The sequence below is a fragment of the Zonotrichia albicollis genome, chromosome 16, assembly GCF_047830755.1.
Source record: "Zonotrichia albicollis isolate bZonAlb1 chromosome 16, bZonAlb1.hap1, whole genome shotgun sequence".
Lineage (NCBI taxonomy): Eukaryota > Metazoa > Chordata > Aves > Passeriformes > Passerellidae > Zonotrichia > Zonotrichia albicollis.
Genome location: NC_133834.1, coordinates 1,121,169 through 1,137,816, shown reverse-complemented (window position 1 = coordinate 1,137,816; position 16,648 = coordinate 1,121,169). Strand labels below are relative to the sequence as shown.

The following is a 16,648-nucleotide window of genomic DNA, read 5'->3' as shown; positions in this document are numbered from 1 at the left end:
AGTCCCTCCTGAAGCTTGAGATAACAGCGTTTCCAGGAATCCAAGGGAGAAAGGGCTTCCAAGTTTAGCTGTAAACATCTCTCCAGCACAAAGGCCCCATAACTCAAAGTCAGGCCCACAAATCCCTACTGGAACAGAAACACTCGAGGAATTCCTTAAGCAGCAGCTCTGGTGGATGCTCAGGGCTGTAAATCAGAGGGCAGGGCAGAGCCCTGAGCAGGCACAGACACAGCACAGGGACCTGGCCTGGAGATGCCACAGGACAGGCTTCCCCTAATCCCCGATTCGAGCTCCCCCAGCCTTTTCCAAACGTGGTTGTTTGGGTTGGAGGGCTCTGCTCTCAATGTTTTTGCAGCATGTTCAGTATAGAACCTTAAATATCTTCCTTCTGAAAACAAAACCCAATTAGAACCCAATATAGAGCTGCTGGTTCCCGTACAAAGCCATTTGCATGTTTCTGGCATTAATAATGTGTGTGGTTGGGCTGCTTCCTTTCAGCATTAGGGAGCCTTCTGTGATGCAGTCAGAATATTTCTGCTTCAAGAACGCTGATGTTCAGAGGCCCAGGGCAGGTACAGAGGAACGGAGCAGCTTGCCTGGGCCTCAGCTGCCCCTCTAGGAAACCTTCAGAACAGGTTTGGGAGACAGAAAACCATCTGATCCCTGCAAAGCTCACAGAATCCTGGAATGGCTTGGGTGGGAAAGGAACTCAAAGCCCATCCAATTCCACGCCCTGGAATGGCAGGGACACCTTCCACCAACCCAGGGTGCCCCAAGCATCATCCAGCCAGGCCTTGGACACTTCCACACCTTCTCAGGGAGGAATTTCACCCCAATATCCCACCTAAATCTGCTCCTCAGAGTGCCCTCAAGTCAGAGCACGTGCAGGTGATGCACATTTCTGGTTCTCTCTCAGCTGGAGTATCCCAGGCCAGGCTGGATGGGGCTGACCAACCTGCTCTAGTGGAAGGTGTCCCTCAATGAGATGGTCTTAAAGATCCCCTCCAGCCCAAAGCACCCCATTGTTCTGTGATTTTTCTCTGAGGAACCAGAGGAAGGATAATTCCATTCACTTCAGACTGCAATCCTGTCAGGGATCTGTCAAAGGGAGGATCACCACAGTGCCTTTCCCTTCTCTCACAGCACCAATGCCTCTAATCCTTTTATAAGAACATCATTATGGGGAATAAACTGTCTAGAGAAAAAAAAGAGAAAGGTCTTGCAACTCTGCTAATCTCCTTAATGATTTAATACCTGCAAATACTACTGGGAGGGATCCCTTTCCTGATCCCATTAAACGCTGCTGTACAGAACACCTCACACACTCCAGCATCCTACTGTGCACCTTGTTTTCAAACAAAGCCAATTTCTCTGGGGACCAGGCGAGGGTTTCTGATCCCACAGCCCCACCAGTTTTACAAGATCTTCTAAACATCTGCCTGGGGGATTCCAATCAGTCCCGGCACAGCTCCTCCAAATGGCAGCAAAGCTAAAACAGGGTAGGGCAGTGACTGACTGCAGAGATCTCAGTGCCAGCACAAATACACAGCCTGGCCATTCACCCTGTTACAGCAGGAAAGGCACAGACAGCTGGTGATCCACAATCAGCACTTTCCCTTCCACTACAGGCACCCCTTTTCTTTAATTATTCCATCTCTGGCCAGCAGCTCCTCCCTGCAGTTTATGTGACACTTTTCCCCCTGATTTCTTCATCACATTGACAAGGACAGGGCACATCCCACAGTGCCCTGTTTGGTTTCTCCATCTGCCAAGGGCTGGTGAGACATCCCAGGCTGGGGTTCAGCCAGCCAGGGCTGCCCATTCCCTTGTTTATGGGACCAGAACAGGGCTGGAACACTCCAACCCTCTGGAGAACTCAGAGTAAGGCTGAGGTGGCTTCATGGGCCTGGTTTGTGCTGGTTCTTCTCTTTTTCTTTGCATTTGCACAGCCAAGAAACATTTCCTTCCCAGGTCAATATTTGTAAATATATATAAATATATTCAATATACAATATATAAAATATATTAAATTGTTGCCTACTCCCCGCACATGCTGGGACTGACACTGGTACCAATTCTTCCTCTCAGAAATATTTTCTTAATTAGTTTAAATCTTCCTCAGCTCAGGGCTTTTCCAAAGTTCCCCAGCACATCCCTGGGTTGATTCACCTGAATTCCAGGTGTAAATCCAACATCAAAGTCTCCACACATCACACAGTGAAAAACTCACCAAGAAAGGGCAAACAAACCATGAGAGACCCACCAGGGCTGATGTCCCTGGAGCTGACACAGACATCTTAAACAAGAGAAAGTCACACCCCTTGCATTTCATGGAAGTTATTCCTACAGTAAAACAGATTGATTTTGTTGTTGTTGTTTTAATTCATGCTGGTTAAAACAGAAGCCCAAGGCTGATGCTTCACTTCAGGCTCAGGTAACTGTCTTGGACTGTGCCAGTTTAATTATTAAATCCCAAATCACTCTTCCCCATTCTGCAGAAAGCCACCAGGGTGATTGTGTAAGAGGCTGTACACACAAACCACCAGCAAACCTGCTTTGTTTAAAAGGGAAAGAAGAGCAAGGAAACAGCGAGGCAAGGCCAAGGCAAACAGAATGGCACAGCCAGGGTGCCCCGAGGAGCCAGGGCATGCAGAGCGCTCTGTGCCCTGCTGCCAGCCCTGCAGGGACTCCCTGAGCAGCCTGGGATCAGCAGGACACCAAACCTGATCCCTGCTCAGCTCCACACACACGCTGCAAGCTCTGGGTAAACACCCCTGGTAAACTTTGGCCACCACAGCAGCGTCCAGAAGGACGACACTCATAAATCAGCATGAGGAGAATCTGCCCCGACTCTCTCAGCCCCAGCACTGAGGATTTGCAGCAGACACCGAGTTAAGCTGCATCTCTGGTCTGATGCTAAACCACCTTCTTGCCAAGGCTAAAAATTGCTGCATGGCGTAATCACAAACCGAGGCAGAAGAGCGAAATAATAAATTTCATTCCCATATAATAACAACAAGCTAGGTTTCCATAGCACCCCTCTTCCTGTCAGATCCAAGAGGACATTGCTGCCTTGGCTCTGTGCACAGGGGTTGTGTAACCCACACAGGCACAAGGACTGAACCTCCACAGTGCTGCTGATCCATGGGCTGCTCTGCAGGGACACCTTCCACTGCACCAGGTGCTCAGAGCTCCATTCCACCCAGCCTTGGACACCTCCAGGGTGGGAAAGGCACCAGAAGCAAGATCACCACCTTTTGTCCATGCTCAGCCTGGGCTGGAGCTGCAGAAAGGGCTCTGTGCTCCTGATGGTGCTCCCATGTAACACAAAAAGGCAAATCATAGAATCACCATGGTTAGTTAGACCTCTAAATCACCACCTCACAGGCCTGAGCATGGATTTCACATCTTTTTATCACATTCAGAATCACCAGACAAAAACATTTTTGTGAAGCAACCTGGAGCCCCAGCTCCTGGATTCAGCCGAATTTGAGCAAATAAGAATATGCATTTGTTTCTTGTGTGTTGGGCTGCTTTTTTTTTAATTTCCTGCTGTGTGAAACGGGAGGAGCAATAAAACCCAACCCTTGGAAACAAATGACAACTGTTGAATGGAGTAAAAAGGAATCCCAACACCATCCTGGGCTGTTTATGCCACAGCTACTGCACACACAGCTGCGCACACAGGTACAAGAACAGGCTCCAAGTCCAGACTTCCTCACTTTTATGGGTTTAAATTGGATCCCACTCAGTGTTTAAGGCCATTGTTGAGCTGCTAACACATTCTGCAGCATGACTAACACCAACTGGGTTATTTTTCACTCACATGTGACAAATTCCTGTGCCTGGTCCCATGGTACGTGGCTCTACATCACTCATCCTTACCCCAAAAACAATTAGAAAATACACTCAGTTTTGTCCTAAAAGAAGTGGTGCGTTCCCTTGTCTCCTGGAATCATGACAATTAATTATAATCTCTACTTTTTCCTTCCCTCCTGTTTTGTTGAAATCTGTTATTGCCCTGTATCTCCCCAGTGAGACACAGATGCTCCCAGGTGTCTCCTACACGGGAGCCACAAAAAAGGCACCAGCATTGGGCCTTCTTTTGTTTCTTTTTAATCTCAAGATTTATGAGAGGTGGTTGACTCATGTTTGGGCTGCCAGAGCTGGACTTCGGTAAGCAATTGCATCCTTGCTATTTTATTAATTAAGATAACTTCTCTCCCTTTTGTCTGAGTTGCTGGGGATTGACTACTGTGAGAAAAATACAGATATTTCCTGGGTGTCAGGCAGTGAAAGTGCAGACACTTCCTCCTCCAGGGCCTGGCCCAGGCACCCAAAGGGAAAGGTGAAAATATATCAAATATATCGAATATATCGAATATATCGAATATCCCAGCACTGCTCAGCTCCACCAGATCATCCAAGCATCTCCTCTCAGAGGGGAGCTCCACCCTCAGCACAAGGCAAGAAACCCTGCACACACCAGGGCTACTGTGAGCTGCTAAGTGTGGTTTTGCTCCACATACCCCCATTTCCTTTCCAGCAACAGCACCAGAAAAAACACTGAGGAGAGAGCTCGTAGCCGAGGAATTCAGTGGATGATTAACTCCATCCTACCTATTAACCACTGCCTCCTTTCCCTCCTGGCAGCCCCAGAGCTGGGCAGCAGAGCTGTGCCAGCACCTGATGCCCCTGAGTGCTGTGCAGGGTCTCAGGTGATGTGCTGGCTCTGGCTCTCACCTACAACTCATTAAATGCACTAATGATTAATGCAGAACCCCAGAACAGGTCCAGGATGGGACCTTGCTCCCCTTGTGCCACTCAATGGTGCCCCTGAGTGCTGTGCAGGGTCTCGGGTGATGTGCTGGCTCTGGCTCCTGCAGCCTCACCCTGCTGGAGAACAGCAAGGGGAGGCTCAGGGTGGACATCAGCAAGGGTTTCTTCACTAAAGGGCTGTCAGGCAGTGGAAGGGGCTGCCCAGGGAGGTGATGGAGTCACCATCCCCAGAGGTGTCCAAGGAAAGGCTGAGGACATGATTTGTGATGGCCTTGGGGGAATGGTTGGACCCAGGGATCCTGGAGGGTTTTTCCAGCCTTAACAATTCTGTTACTCCATTATTCCACTGTCACACAGCCTGTGAGGCAGCCAGAATTAGGACCCCAAGAAGTGCACAGGTGGGTTTGCAGCCAGGAGGAGGACTGGAGCCTTCCCTGGCATCCCAAACTCCATGGGAATACTGAAATGCAGCCACATTCCCCTCAGGAGCTGCTCCCTGCACTGCACACAGCTCTGACCCCCCAGCTGGGGCTGGATTCTCTGTTTGGGAAACTGATGGCTCTGCCCTGAACACAAAGTACAAGTTGGGCAGAAAACTAATCTTTGCTTCTTTTCCAGATGCTTTAAAAGCAAAATTAATGTTCTCCTGCTGTGGGAGCACAGTGGGACCCTGCTGCTCCAGGACCTGCCACTGGGGATGTTCCCCCAGCACAAGGCTGTGCTTGGTTCTGAGGATGAGGAAGAAGAGGCTGAAGGCCAAGCAGGGGTGGGAGGGCAGGACCAAGGGTCCCGGTGATCCTGTCAAAGTGAGCCCACATCTCCATTTCGCTGCCCTGATGCTCACCTTGCTCAGGGTGAAGATTCACCTTCCCAAGAGCTGCCGGGGATGTTTCACTGGAGGATGAGCAGAGCACCAGGCAAGCAGGAACCACAAACCCAGGGCAGCCAAGCACTGAAGCACTCCAGGAGCATCAATTCCCATCAACAACCAGGACAATACCCAGTGAAGCCTCAGCCCTTGGCTCAGCCAGGAGCAGGATGCAGAGGAACCCTGCGAGCACAGCCCACAGCAGCAGCAGGGTCAGGCTGCAAACAAAAGCAGGAATCCTGTTCCAGCCCTTAGACAACACTGCCCCCAGTAGCTCGGCTCCCTCCCAAGCCAAGGTATGCACTGAGCACCCAGGGCACACACAGGAGCTGCTGCTGGCCCTGCCCACAGCCCCCATGGCTGCAGGGCCACCAGGAGAGGGAACAGCGGCTCCCCTTGCTCTGTGGGAACAGGGGAACTGTGCTCAGTGTGCACAGGGAGCTGAAGGGGCTGATCAGAGCACCCACCTGTGAGAGGAGCATCCCTCCTCTAAAGGGGGAGCAGCTACAGGTTGGACTCACTGAGATAAGAGGTGTTTTCCAACCTAAACGACCCCCGGATTCTGTGCAAAGATCCTCTGATGATTCTGGAATGTCCTTCCCAAGCAGCCAGAGTGGAGCCAGCTCAGGGGAAGCTGCAGGTCCTGCAGGGTGTTAGGAGAGGAATTCCCAAACTCTCCCATGTTGGGAGAGGAATTCCCAAACTCTCCCAGCTCCCTCTCAAGCGATGGGACCAAGCTCCAGACCTGGATGTGTCTGATTAATCCACGGGAACACAGAGCACAACAGTGGGCTCTGCTGGCTTGCTTGAGAGATCTGATGGCCAGCTGTAATTAACCCTTTAATTGCTGCAAAGACACTGATGCCAGAGGGAAATATTCCCACTGGGTGCACAGCACGGGGCACTACACACAAAGCAAAGCAAACCCAAATTAATGCCACTTACATCTGTGGCTGTGGCAGATGCAATCTGTGCATGTAACCAGAAATTCAACTCCCCAAGGCCAGTGGCACTGCTACCTTGACAGGTCACTGTGTTGCAGGCACTGAGAAGGCACAGAGCTCTGCAAGCAATGGTTCAGAGCTTCCCAAGGAATGGTTCAGAGCTTTCCAAGGAATGGTTAATCACTGGATGCAGGGAGGGACAGGAGGGAGCACACAGAGGGCTCTGGAACTCGGGGCCTGGCTGTTGGGCTACTGAAGTTATTGTGTTGTACAAAACACAGATCCAGGAGCCAGCGATGCTCCTGGCAGTCCCTGCAGAAAGCAGGGTGTGTCGTCCCTCTCAATTAAACCTTGGCAATTGTCTGGTGTCAGCCCAGCAGAACCTCGAGTGCCACCCAAACAGCTCCAGCTTTGTCTCCAGGGTGTTGCTTGATCTGTGCTGTGCCCTGCACAGCTTTCCTGCACACAGGAGAAGCAGCCTTCCTTTTAATTTTCCTTAAATAAAGCCCTTCCTCACTTCTGTAGGAACACAACTCACCACAGATACCAGCTACAGCGAATTTTCTTAACACAACTCAGAGACTAACAAAGCCTAACCCTTGGCCTCTTCCAGCTTTTGTTTCCCCACCTCAGTTTTGTCTACAGTCATTTTTTAAAGACTTCTGATCCAGCCTTTGCACCGATCCATGCAATCAGGGGTGGCAGAGCTCAGCCTATAAAGCCACTGACTTCATGTTTTCCCTCTGTAGGAGTAAAATAATGTTCCCACACTCCGATAGGAACCTTTGCTCTGCACAGATTTAATTCATTACTTATGAATCTCTGGCCAACGCCACTCTCCTCATGGCAGTGGCTCTGTGTTTGCAGCAGTGTCCAGAGGCTGGCAGGACAGGGAATCTCAATTTTTGCTGTGTAGTGAAGGAGCTCAGAAGGGATCCTGACTAATGGCTCCACCAACTCCTGCTTGTGTTAGCAGCCCTGTTCCAGAAAATCACCCAGGTAGCAGCAGCAGGCTGTCCTGCACAACTGCTCCACAGAGCATGGCTGGGAGCCAGGATATTTTCCAATGGAAACTCTTCTCCCAGGGAATCACTCTGCAGCATATTTCAGATGAGAGCTGTGTTTGGCTTTAGGGAATGGGAGAAGATTTCATTTTAGCTGTGAGGGCAGTTCTGGGACACAGATCCCTGCGGAGTCACTGTGCATCACTGGGGAGGCTGGGATGGCAGCAGCTCTGCCAGCCTCAAAGGCAAATGCCCATGCTCCAAGCTGATGCTTTTGCAGGATTGCCTGGATCAGGCCTCAGGTAAGAGCTGCCCTTTTGCTGTGCCTGCACCAATCCCTGAGACCCCAGAGCTGGTACAGCAACAGGAAACATGGAAGGTGCCACTCGATTGCTCTTTCCCTATCCAAACTCCCCCTTTGCAAGTTCACTCTTTCCACAAAGCTCTCCAAACCTTTTTTTCGTCTGGGGAGGGGTGAAACCCAACTCTGCTGAGCACCACACTGCCTGCACAGGCTCTGCCAGAGCTCAGAGCCTTTCACCAGGTCCCCCGTGCCCCTGTGCCAGGATGGGCATCCTGCTCCTGGAAATGTGGCGAAATTTGGGAGCACCATCAGGAATGAACAGCTGGATTTTCCAAGGCACACGTGCAAAGGCTGCATTCAAACCCTAACACACACACCCAGCCAGCTGCGAGGCGAGCGGGTGAGCGCAGAGGTACAAAAATACAAAAAATAGGCACTTCTGGAGTGCCTCTTCAAGCAGCATTTTTGTGCTACAAAAATACACCAAAAAAAAAAGAAAAATATCACGGGTTTGATTTTTTCTTTTTTTTTTTTTTTTTTTTGCAGTTCCCAAAGGGATCCACGTGCTCCCATCACAGTTTTGGGGATGAAGGGATCATCCCCAGCTCACCACCCTGCGGCTGTCACTGCAGCAATGTCCCGGGACAGCACACAGATGCTGTCACCAACCTGCCCCAAGCCCAAAGCCGCAGCTCCAGCCCGGCCTCACTCCACCCCCTGGCCGAGGCGTGGTTTGAGAGAGAAACGCTCAGCTCGGGCCAACACAGCCCGGCCGGGCTCCGCTTTCCCAGGCTTAGCTGTTCCCCGGGTTCCTCCCTCCGGAGGGCTCAGCCCACACCCCGGGCCCGCTCCTCGCAGCGCCACTCCCACGGCTCGGCCGGGAACTGCTTAACCCGTGCCCAGAGCCCGGTTAACCCGTTCCACAAGGAAAAGAACCCCGAGCAGCCCAGTTAACCCGTTCCGGGAGCCCTTTAACCCATCCCAGGAGGAGCAGAACCCACTCCAGCAGGAACAGAACCCATTCCAGGAGCCCCTTAACCCATTCCAGGAGGAACAGAACCCATTCCAGCAGGAACAGAACCCATTCCAGGAGCCCCTTAACCCATTCCAGGAGGAACAGAACCCACTCCAGCAGGAGCAGAACCCACTCCAGCAGGAACAAAACCCATTCCAGTAGGAACAGAAACCCATTCCAGCAGGAACAGAATTCCCCGGCAGCCCAGTTAACCCATTCCAGCAGGAACAGAACCCATTCCAGTAGGAACAGAAACCCATTCCAGCAGGAGCAGAACTCTGAGCAGCCCAGCTAACCCATTCCAGGAGGAGCAGAACCCATTCCCAGCAGGAGCAGAGCCCCCAGGCCCTGTCCCAGGGCTCCACAGCATCCCTGCCAATCCCCCAGGCCAGGGGCAGCACAGAGAGGAGCCACTGCCTGTCCCTGCAGGGAAAACCCTCCCTTGCCTCTGGATGCTGGTGCTGTCCCCGCCAGAGGAGCCCGGAGCAGCCACAGGGATCCTGAGGGAGCCAGGGCTGAGGGGCTGCCAGGGATGTTGCAATGGAGCTGGGAAGAGGCCATGGCTGGGGATCTGCAAGTTCCACAGAACCAGGGGATCACCCAGTGCTCTGGGCTGGGAGGGACCTCAGAGCCACCCAGTGCCACCCCTGCCATGGGCAGGGACACCAACCTGGCCTTGGACACTTCCAGCTTCTCCAGGCAACCCCACACGGAACAATTTCCCCCCAATATCCCGTCCAACCCTTCCCTCTGGCAGTGTGAAACCATTCCCCCTGTCCTGGCACTCCATGCCCTCATCACAAGTCCCTCTGCAGCTCTCCTGGAGCTCTCTGAAGGACCAGGAGCTCTGTCCAAGGAGGTGAGCACAGGCTCTGGGAAGGCTACAAACCCCACCCTGGAAATGTCCCTTCCAAACCAGGGTTAGACCCTGTGACTCCATCACAGACACACAAACTGCATGATACAGAGCCCAGAGTGCTTCTCCACACAAGGAGCTGCCCGCACAGGCTGGCACAAAATGAGCTGCCAGCTGTCACCAGGAGAAACAAGGCCATGGTGTGGTGGCCAGGGATAATTTTGGATGAATAGGAACAAACTGGTGGAGTCATGGCTCAGATCCAGGCCCCGTGTCACCCCAGGCTGTCCTGCTGGAATGAGCTGCTGCAGGCTGGGGCTGCTGGGACAGCCAGCACAGCCCAAACCATGGTCCCCATGGTCCCCCAGAGCATCTGCCAGCACCACTGCAGTGAGAAATGGGGATCCCCCCAGCTCCCAGAGGGCACCCACAGCCTGCAGGAACAGCAGGGCCACGCTCCAGCACCCAGCAATGCTGTAGGTGGGAGATCTGCTACCACAGAGGGAATGAACATCCAGTCCTGTCACAACCCAGCCTATCACACTGCCTCAGCACGGGCTGCTAATTGAATTCAACATGACAGCAGGTTAAACACAGTCACACAGGACCATATGCCACGTCTGAAACTTCCCTGCCGAGCTCAGCTCAAGGAGGTTCCTCCAAGGCCTGATGCCAGGAAGCAGAGGAGATTTACCTGCTCCTAACCTGAGGGCAACTCTTTTGCTGTTAATGTAATAGAAACAGCTGGCTGAGGAATTGTTTTAATTATGTGTTTTGCTTATCTGCACAGCATCAAAAAGGATGTGATCTTTCAAGGGAAAGGGAAGAGCTGGGAAGCTGAGGAAGTTCAGCCTGCAGAGGAGAAGGTTGCACGGAGAGCTCACAGCACCTTCCACTATCTAAAGGGCCACAGGGAGGCCAGAGAGGGACCTGTAGTGACAGGACAGGTGGGAATGGGTTCACACTAAAGAGGAAAAACTGAGGTTTGACATATGGAAAAAATTCCTCCCTGTGAGGGTGGGCAGGCCCTGGCACAGGTGCCCAGAGCAGCTGTGGCTGCCCCTGGATCCCTGGCAGTGCCCAAGGCCAGCCTGGATGGGGCTTGGAGCAGCCTGGTCTAAAGGAAGGTGTCCCTGCCAACAGCAGAGGAGTGAAATGAGATGCTCTTTAAGGTCCTTTCCCACCCCAACTAATCCAGGATTCTGTGATTCTATGACAAAATCTCTTTACTGGTCACGGTTCCTATAAATACACTGCAAATGCTACAGCTTGCACGTTTTTGATGTTCTTCCTGATGACAGCTATCCTTTAAATAAACGTGAATGGCAGCAATCACATGAGTTTTGCTTTTTGTGCCCTTTGCAAAGCAAAAAAACTAACATTATGTTTCAATTGACATTTTTAGTTTTGGCAAACAGATGCCAACTTCGCTTCAGCGTCTACGTAAAGAGCAGGGATTCGATATGGAAAACAGGCTCATTCTTTACTGCAAAGGAAGGCTGAGAAATGAGGGCTGGAGAGGTCTGGTGGGACACCACCACCCTCCTTTGGGGCAGGGCAGTGTCCTTCAGCACAGCTCATCCCAGCAGCTGAAGGGGAGCGTGGCCGGCAGCTCCGCAGCCACCGCAGCTTTCCAGCCTTGGAGCCACATTTCAGCAGGGGCTGGAGAGAAGGGAGGGATGGCGGGGAGGGAGAGGAGGGTGGATTGATGTGGGGGCAGAAAAGGGTGGGCTTGTGAGCAGCAGCAGCAGCCATTCCTCTGAACAGCAACAGCACCGTGAGCACAGCCGGCAGCGGAGCTGCCAACTTTCCACTGGGGAAGAGACGGGGAATTTTCCCTCTGAGCCTGACAGAGACTGCCTAAAATCCTGCTGTTGGCCGTGGAGGGACTAACTCACAAGTGCTGCGTCCCCCAAAATCCATTCTATTGCCCACACTGCTCCATGCACTCTCCTCACATCAAGAGCAAGATGCAGGCGCTCCCAGCCCGCTCCACCCTGGCACTGGAATGCACAGCTCTGCTCCCGAGCTGTCCTTCCTCCCCTGCTCACTTTGCTACTCACTCACTACAACTCAGATAAATGTTTGGGGACATGTGGAGTAAATAACACACAAAATCAAGCTGAACTGCAACAATCAATCTAAGGACAACAGAGCTTGGAGGAACGGGGAAAGGATGACGCCGAGCCGCGTTATGGAAACCACAGCGTGGAAAACGTGGCATGACAAGAGATAAAACACGGAATTCCATTAAAACGGGATAAAAGGCAGAGGAGCACTAACAAACCATATGAGTTCTACCTTCGGAGTGAGTGGTTTTCTTTCAAATCCACTCTCTGTGAGAGCAGAATGAAAGCAGCTGAGTGAAACGCAGAGAGACCTGCCGGGGGCTCGCCAGCAGGAGAAGAGCAGGAGCAGCCCTCACTTTCACTCCAACAAGGAAAAGGCAACACACAGAAAGAGACCACCAGGAAACTTCAAAACGTCAGGAAACACAGGGAAAAATCAGTGTAAACAGTGCACAGGAAAAAAAACCACACCAGGTGTCAGAGGAAAGCCAGAGGGTTCCACCAGCAGCTCGTCCTGCCTCGTGGGGCTCCAAGAGGTTTAATTACAGTTCTTTAACACGTGGGGGTCTGTCACTACTGGGGTTTGCAGGCTTGGCTGCACCACACTACAGATCACAAAAGTGAGACATGTTGATGCTGCTCGGGATTATTCAATTGCAATTTTTGCCACAGAGCAGGAGCACCTTCAAATCCGCCTCTCCAATGGATGCCTGTTCTTCCTGAGCAGGGCATTTCTCTTAATACACTCTGAAACACCACTAAGAAAAGTTTTAATTTTTAAAAAGTTTCTCAGTGGTGGGAGCAGCACTGAGAGTTCTCTGGAGCTTTAGGAAGGAGCACAATAAACAGCCCAGCCCTCTTTAACAGCAGAGCCTGTTCTGCTCCGACAGCACCCCACAGAATCGCCTCCTTGTTCACACTCACATTATAGCCATGAGCTGCTCATGGGGCTGGTCCCTTCCACAGGCTGAAAGAATCTCGCTGGCAAAATATTTATCTAGCACCTCATTTGGGCCTTTTTCCCTCTCCAAAATCTCTTACAAAAGAGAAACGCAGCCTTGTTTTCGCTGGGATATGGCTCCCTACAAGAATGACATTCCAGGCTGTCTCCGTTTTTTCTAGGAACAGCAATAAAGCTATTTTGCTTTTGTGGCCTGGACACTACTGTACAGACACTCCACTGCCTGTGGGTTTACCTGAATTAGATTTTAATTTAAACTGGAAATTTTTGTCCCCTGATGGCTTTTGAAGACACCCCAAGCCTTGAAAAGGCTTTTCCTGCATCATGTAATAATATCAAAATCTACCAATCGCTGCTGACCCTTGAAATTTAAAATTCCAGACTGCAGGTTCCTGAATCACAGGATCTGTTTATTTTAAGGTTTATTTAGGTGAAGTCACCGGCTGGGCAGTGCAACCCCAGCGCTCACTGCCAAATCCACAAAAAACCCCACTGGGTTTTGGATGAAAATTCTGATCCCCACTTCTGCAGGAGCCTGGCGACAGCAGAGCTCCTCTGATCCCAGCTTCTCCTTCTCACCCATCCACAAACACTATTCCATCCTAATGAGGGGAAAATAAAGGAACTTTCCACTCTCATCCTTTCACATCAAGATTCTAATTTCCACTTCAAACCCGCCACGACACCGAAGATGTGTCAGAAAGAATCAGTATTTGCAAGGAAAAGTCTTGATGAGATTTATTTCCACTCGAGGAACGAAATAAGCGATGAAAGCTCAAGAAACAGCTCAGGCTCAAATAAACGCGAACAAAATCCGGCAGCGCTGAGAGCAAAGCACTTGAAAAGAGATGGATCAGAGCATTCCTGGGATGCAGGAGCTCAGAAGTGCAAATGCTGCCCCTCCAAGCCTGGCTCCCCCAGTCCAGATCCGCGTGTTGCGCACTGCGGATTATTTGGGAAAACAGCCCTTGCTGCTGGTTCCAGGCAGACTTTGCGTTACACTTTAAGAACCTGGCTGTGGCCATGGGAAGGGGCCAATATCCCCGCTCGCTCTGCCTGGAGACCGCTTCCAGCGAGGTATGTGGTGTCTGCGAGCAGCAGAGCCCATTTCCTTAGTGATTCTTTGGATGGGACATTTCCCCGTGCTCCTGGTAACAGCGCGGCCGCGGTTGGCATTGATTTCCTCAAGGCTGCTCCGTCTAAAACGTCAGATGGAAGAGGAATTCATTGCCTAGGCCTCACTGCCACAGCCAGAAATTTGGAATCGCAGTTGCTGAGCGCTGCTGCGAGCAAATGGCCGGGAATTCTGGCGTTGGGAATTTTCAGACCTCGGCCTTCCTAAAGGCTGCTTTCATTCCAGAATAATTAATTTTTTAAAAAGGGGTTGTTGAGATACTAAAAAATAATTTTTCCTCTAAGGAGAGAATATATAAACGTTATTTATCTGTCCGTGTTCAACAAAGGGAATGTGAAATTATTAGGAAAAACCACTCGCATAACCTCATGGAGCCATGAGCAGAGTCCCTCCCATCCCAACAGAAATCAATCTGTAAACTCTTCATGGTTTTAACAAGAGTGGGTGCACCTGCATTCTCTGCCATCACCAGGAGGCCAAACAGGGCAGTAAACCTGAAAGAAACCCACTCCAGCACATCTGAGCCCAGCCCTCAGAACAGGACCAGCACACATTTCCAGTCAGCACACACAATGATGAGCCGCCTGACGGGGATGACTCCACAGCCTGAATTCCAAACTCGAGCTCTGTGCCCCACACAAACACTTCTGCAATCAGAACATGTGCCACAAACACCATCCATCGCTCTGGAGCATTTCCCCTTCCCATGGTTTTGTTCACCTGCAAGAGCTTTATGTCCCACTTCCATCTGTCACTGCACAATACCCAAAACATTCTGGGAGCTTTTACAACTCGGCGCCTCTGAACAACAATAACATAGTCTCAAACACTTACTACCAACATTAATAACCACAGAAACACATTGTAATAGCCCCAAATCGTCAAAAAGCCAAGTGGAGGACTGATCATCACAGCCTTCAGGAGGCTGCTCCACAGTGAGCAGCGAGCAGCCTGGGGAGCTGCAGAGCCCCATCTCAAAGCAACAACAGATAACAGAAATCCAGAACCTCCTTAATAAAAACCAGTCTTTTCCAGTTGGGGACTTTCTGCAACAAACAATGGCTGGTTTGTTTGCAGAAGTCTAAATATATCTAGCAAGAAAAGAGCTGGAAAACACCTTGGCTGCTGGATTTAGAGATGTGCACATTTTCCTGAAGTTAATCCAGACACAGCCTGCGAAACCTACAATGTATGTTTACTGTGGTACTCCACAACCTCTGCAGTATCTCTGTGTTGACAATCAAAGTGGAAGCTTAGCTAAGAATATCCAAATAGAGAAACAGACCCTTCAAGCAGCGAAATACCACCAGAAATTAGTTCATGTGAGATCTGTGCACCACGCCAGGCCCCACGTCATCTTTCTTATATGAATCACTCGATGCTTTTGTCTCGTCAAGAACTGAAAAGCTGCTCCCTACGGAAAACCAAACTTTTCCCCTGCGTCTGTTTCTTGCGTCACGCAGCGAGCTGATTTCAGTGACAGAGCACATGGACCATTGCAGTGCCCCTCACGAACACGCCCGACTGACCTACCCACAACAACCACACACAAACACATCTGTCATCCCAGCCACGCAGAAAGGCTGGTTACGTGTGAGCTGCGTCTTTCGGGCTGGCTTTAAAGCGTGTTTAACCCCGCAATTTATTCAAACACTCGCTCCCGCACACCCTCCTCCCGTTATTCCCTCAGAACTCCCCGAACCAAACTCCAGGCTCGGAACCTCCCAAACGCGAAACCCCCAGTCCAAACTCCCAGCTCGGAATGCCTCGAACCAAATGCCTGAGCGCGGAACCCCCGAACCAAACTCTCCGCACGGAATCCCCGATCCAAACTCTCCGCACAGAACCTCTCGAACACGGAACCTCCTGAAACAAACTCCCGGCTCGGAACCTCCCGCCCCAAACTCCCAAACACAGAACCCCCCAATCCAAACTTCTGAACACGGACCCTCCCAAACCAAACTCCCAGCTCGGAACCGCCCGAAATAAACTCCCCGCACGGAACCCCGCAAACCAAACTCCCGAACACCGAACTCCCCGCTCCATACACCCGGCAGGCCACCGCGGTTCCCCATGTCCCGGGGCGGGCCTATCCCAGCTCCCCGGCCGTGCCCGGTACTCACAGCGCGGTGGCGGCGGAGGGCACGGCGGCCCCCGGGCTCTCCCCAACGCGGGCCGAGCAGTTGAGGGCGCAGGCGGGCGCGGCGCAGGCACAGCCCGGGGCGCAGGGCCGGCAGGCGGGGGCCGGGGTCGCGGCCAGCCCCCCGCACAGCAGCGAGCAGAGCAGGCACCAGCCCGGCAGCGGCAGCCGCGGGGCGCCATGTTTGCGCGGTGCTCCGGCGGCTCCATTTCCCAAAGGCATCTCTCCCTACGGGCATGGCATGGCCCCGGCGCGCCGCCGCCGCCCCGGCCGCCCGCCCCGCCGCGCTCCGCCGCCGCCTCAGCGCCCGCCCGCCATCGCCCGGCCCGCTGGGGCCCCGCTCGCCGCGCTGACAGCCCCGGCCCGGCCCGGCGCCGCTCGGCTCTGCCGCTGCTGCTCCGCCCGGCCGCGGCCGCCCCCGCTCCGCCTCCCGGCCGGCGGAAACACGGCGCCGCTCCAGCCCGGGCCGCCCCCGCTCCGGCCCGGACCGCGGGCACCGCGCGGCTCCCGGGGCACTGGGACTGCGAGCGGGGCCGGCAGCAGGAGGGTCCCCTCGGAAAGGGGTGTCCCGGG

General features: G+C 52.5%; 1 protein-coding gene across 2 annotated transcripts in view; it reads right to left on the bottom strand.

Moving 5' to 3' along the window:
- The window catches only part of PKD1 (polycystin 1, transient receptor potential channel interacting), a 76,776-nt gene extending 60,273 nt beyond the window's left edge, over window positions 1–16,503 (bottom strand). For both annotated transcript variants that reach the window (XM_074552705.1, XM_074552706.1), the window contains exon 1: window positions 16,059–16,503. In XM_074552705.1, the coding sequence (XP_074408806.1) occupies window positions 16,059–16,297 (239 nt within the window). In that variant the 5' untranslated portion in view covers window positions 16,298–16,503. The remainder of the gene's footprint in view (window positions 1–16,058) is intronic.
- Between the last annotated feature and the right edge of the window lie 145 nt (window positions 16,504–16,648).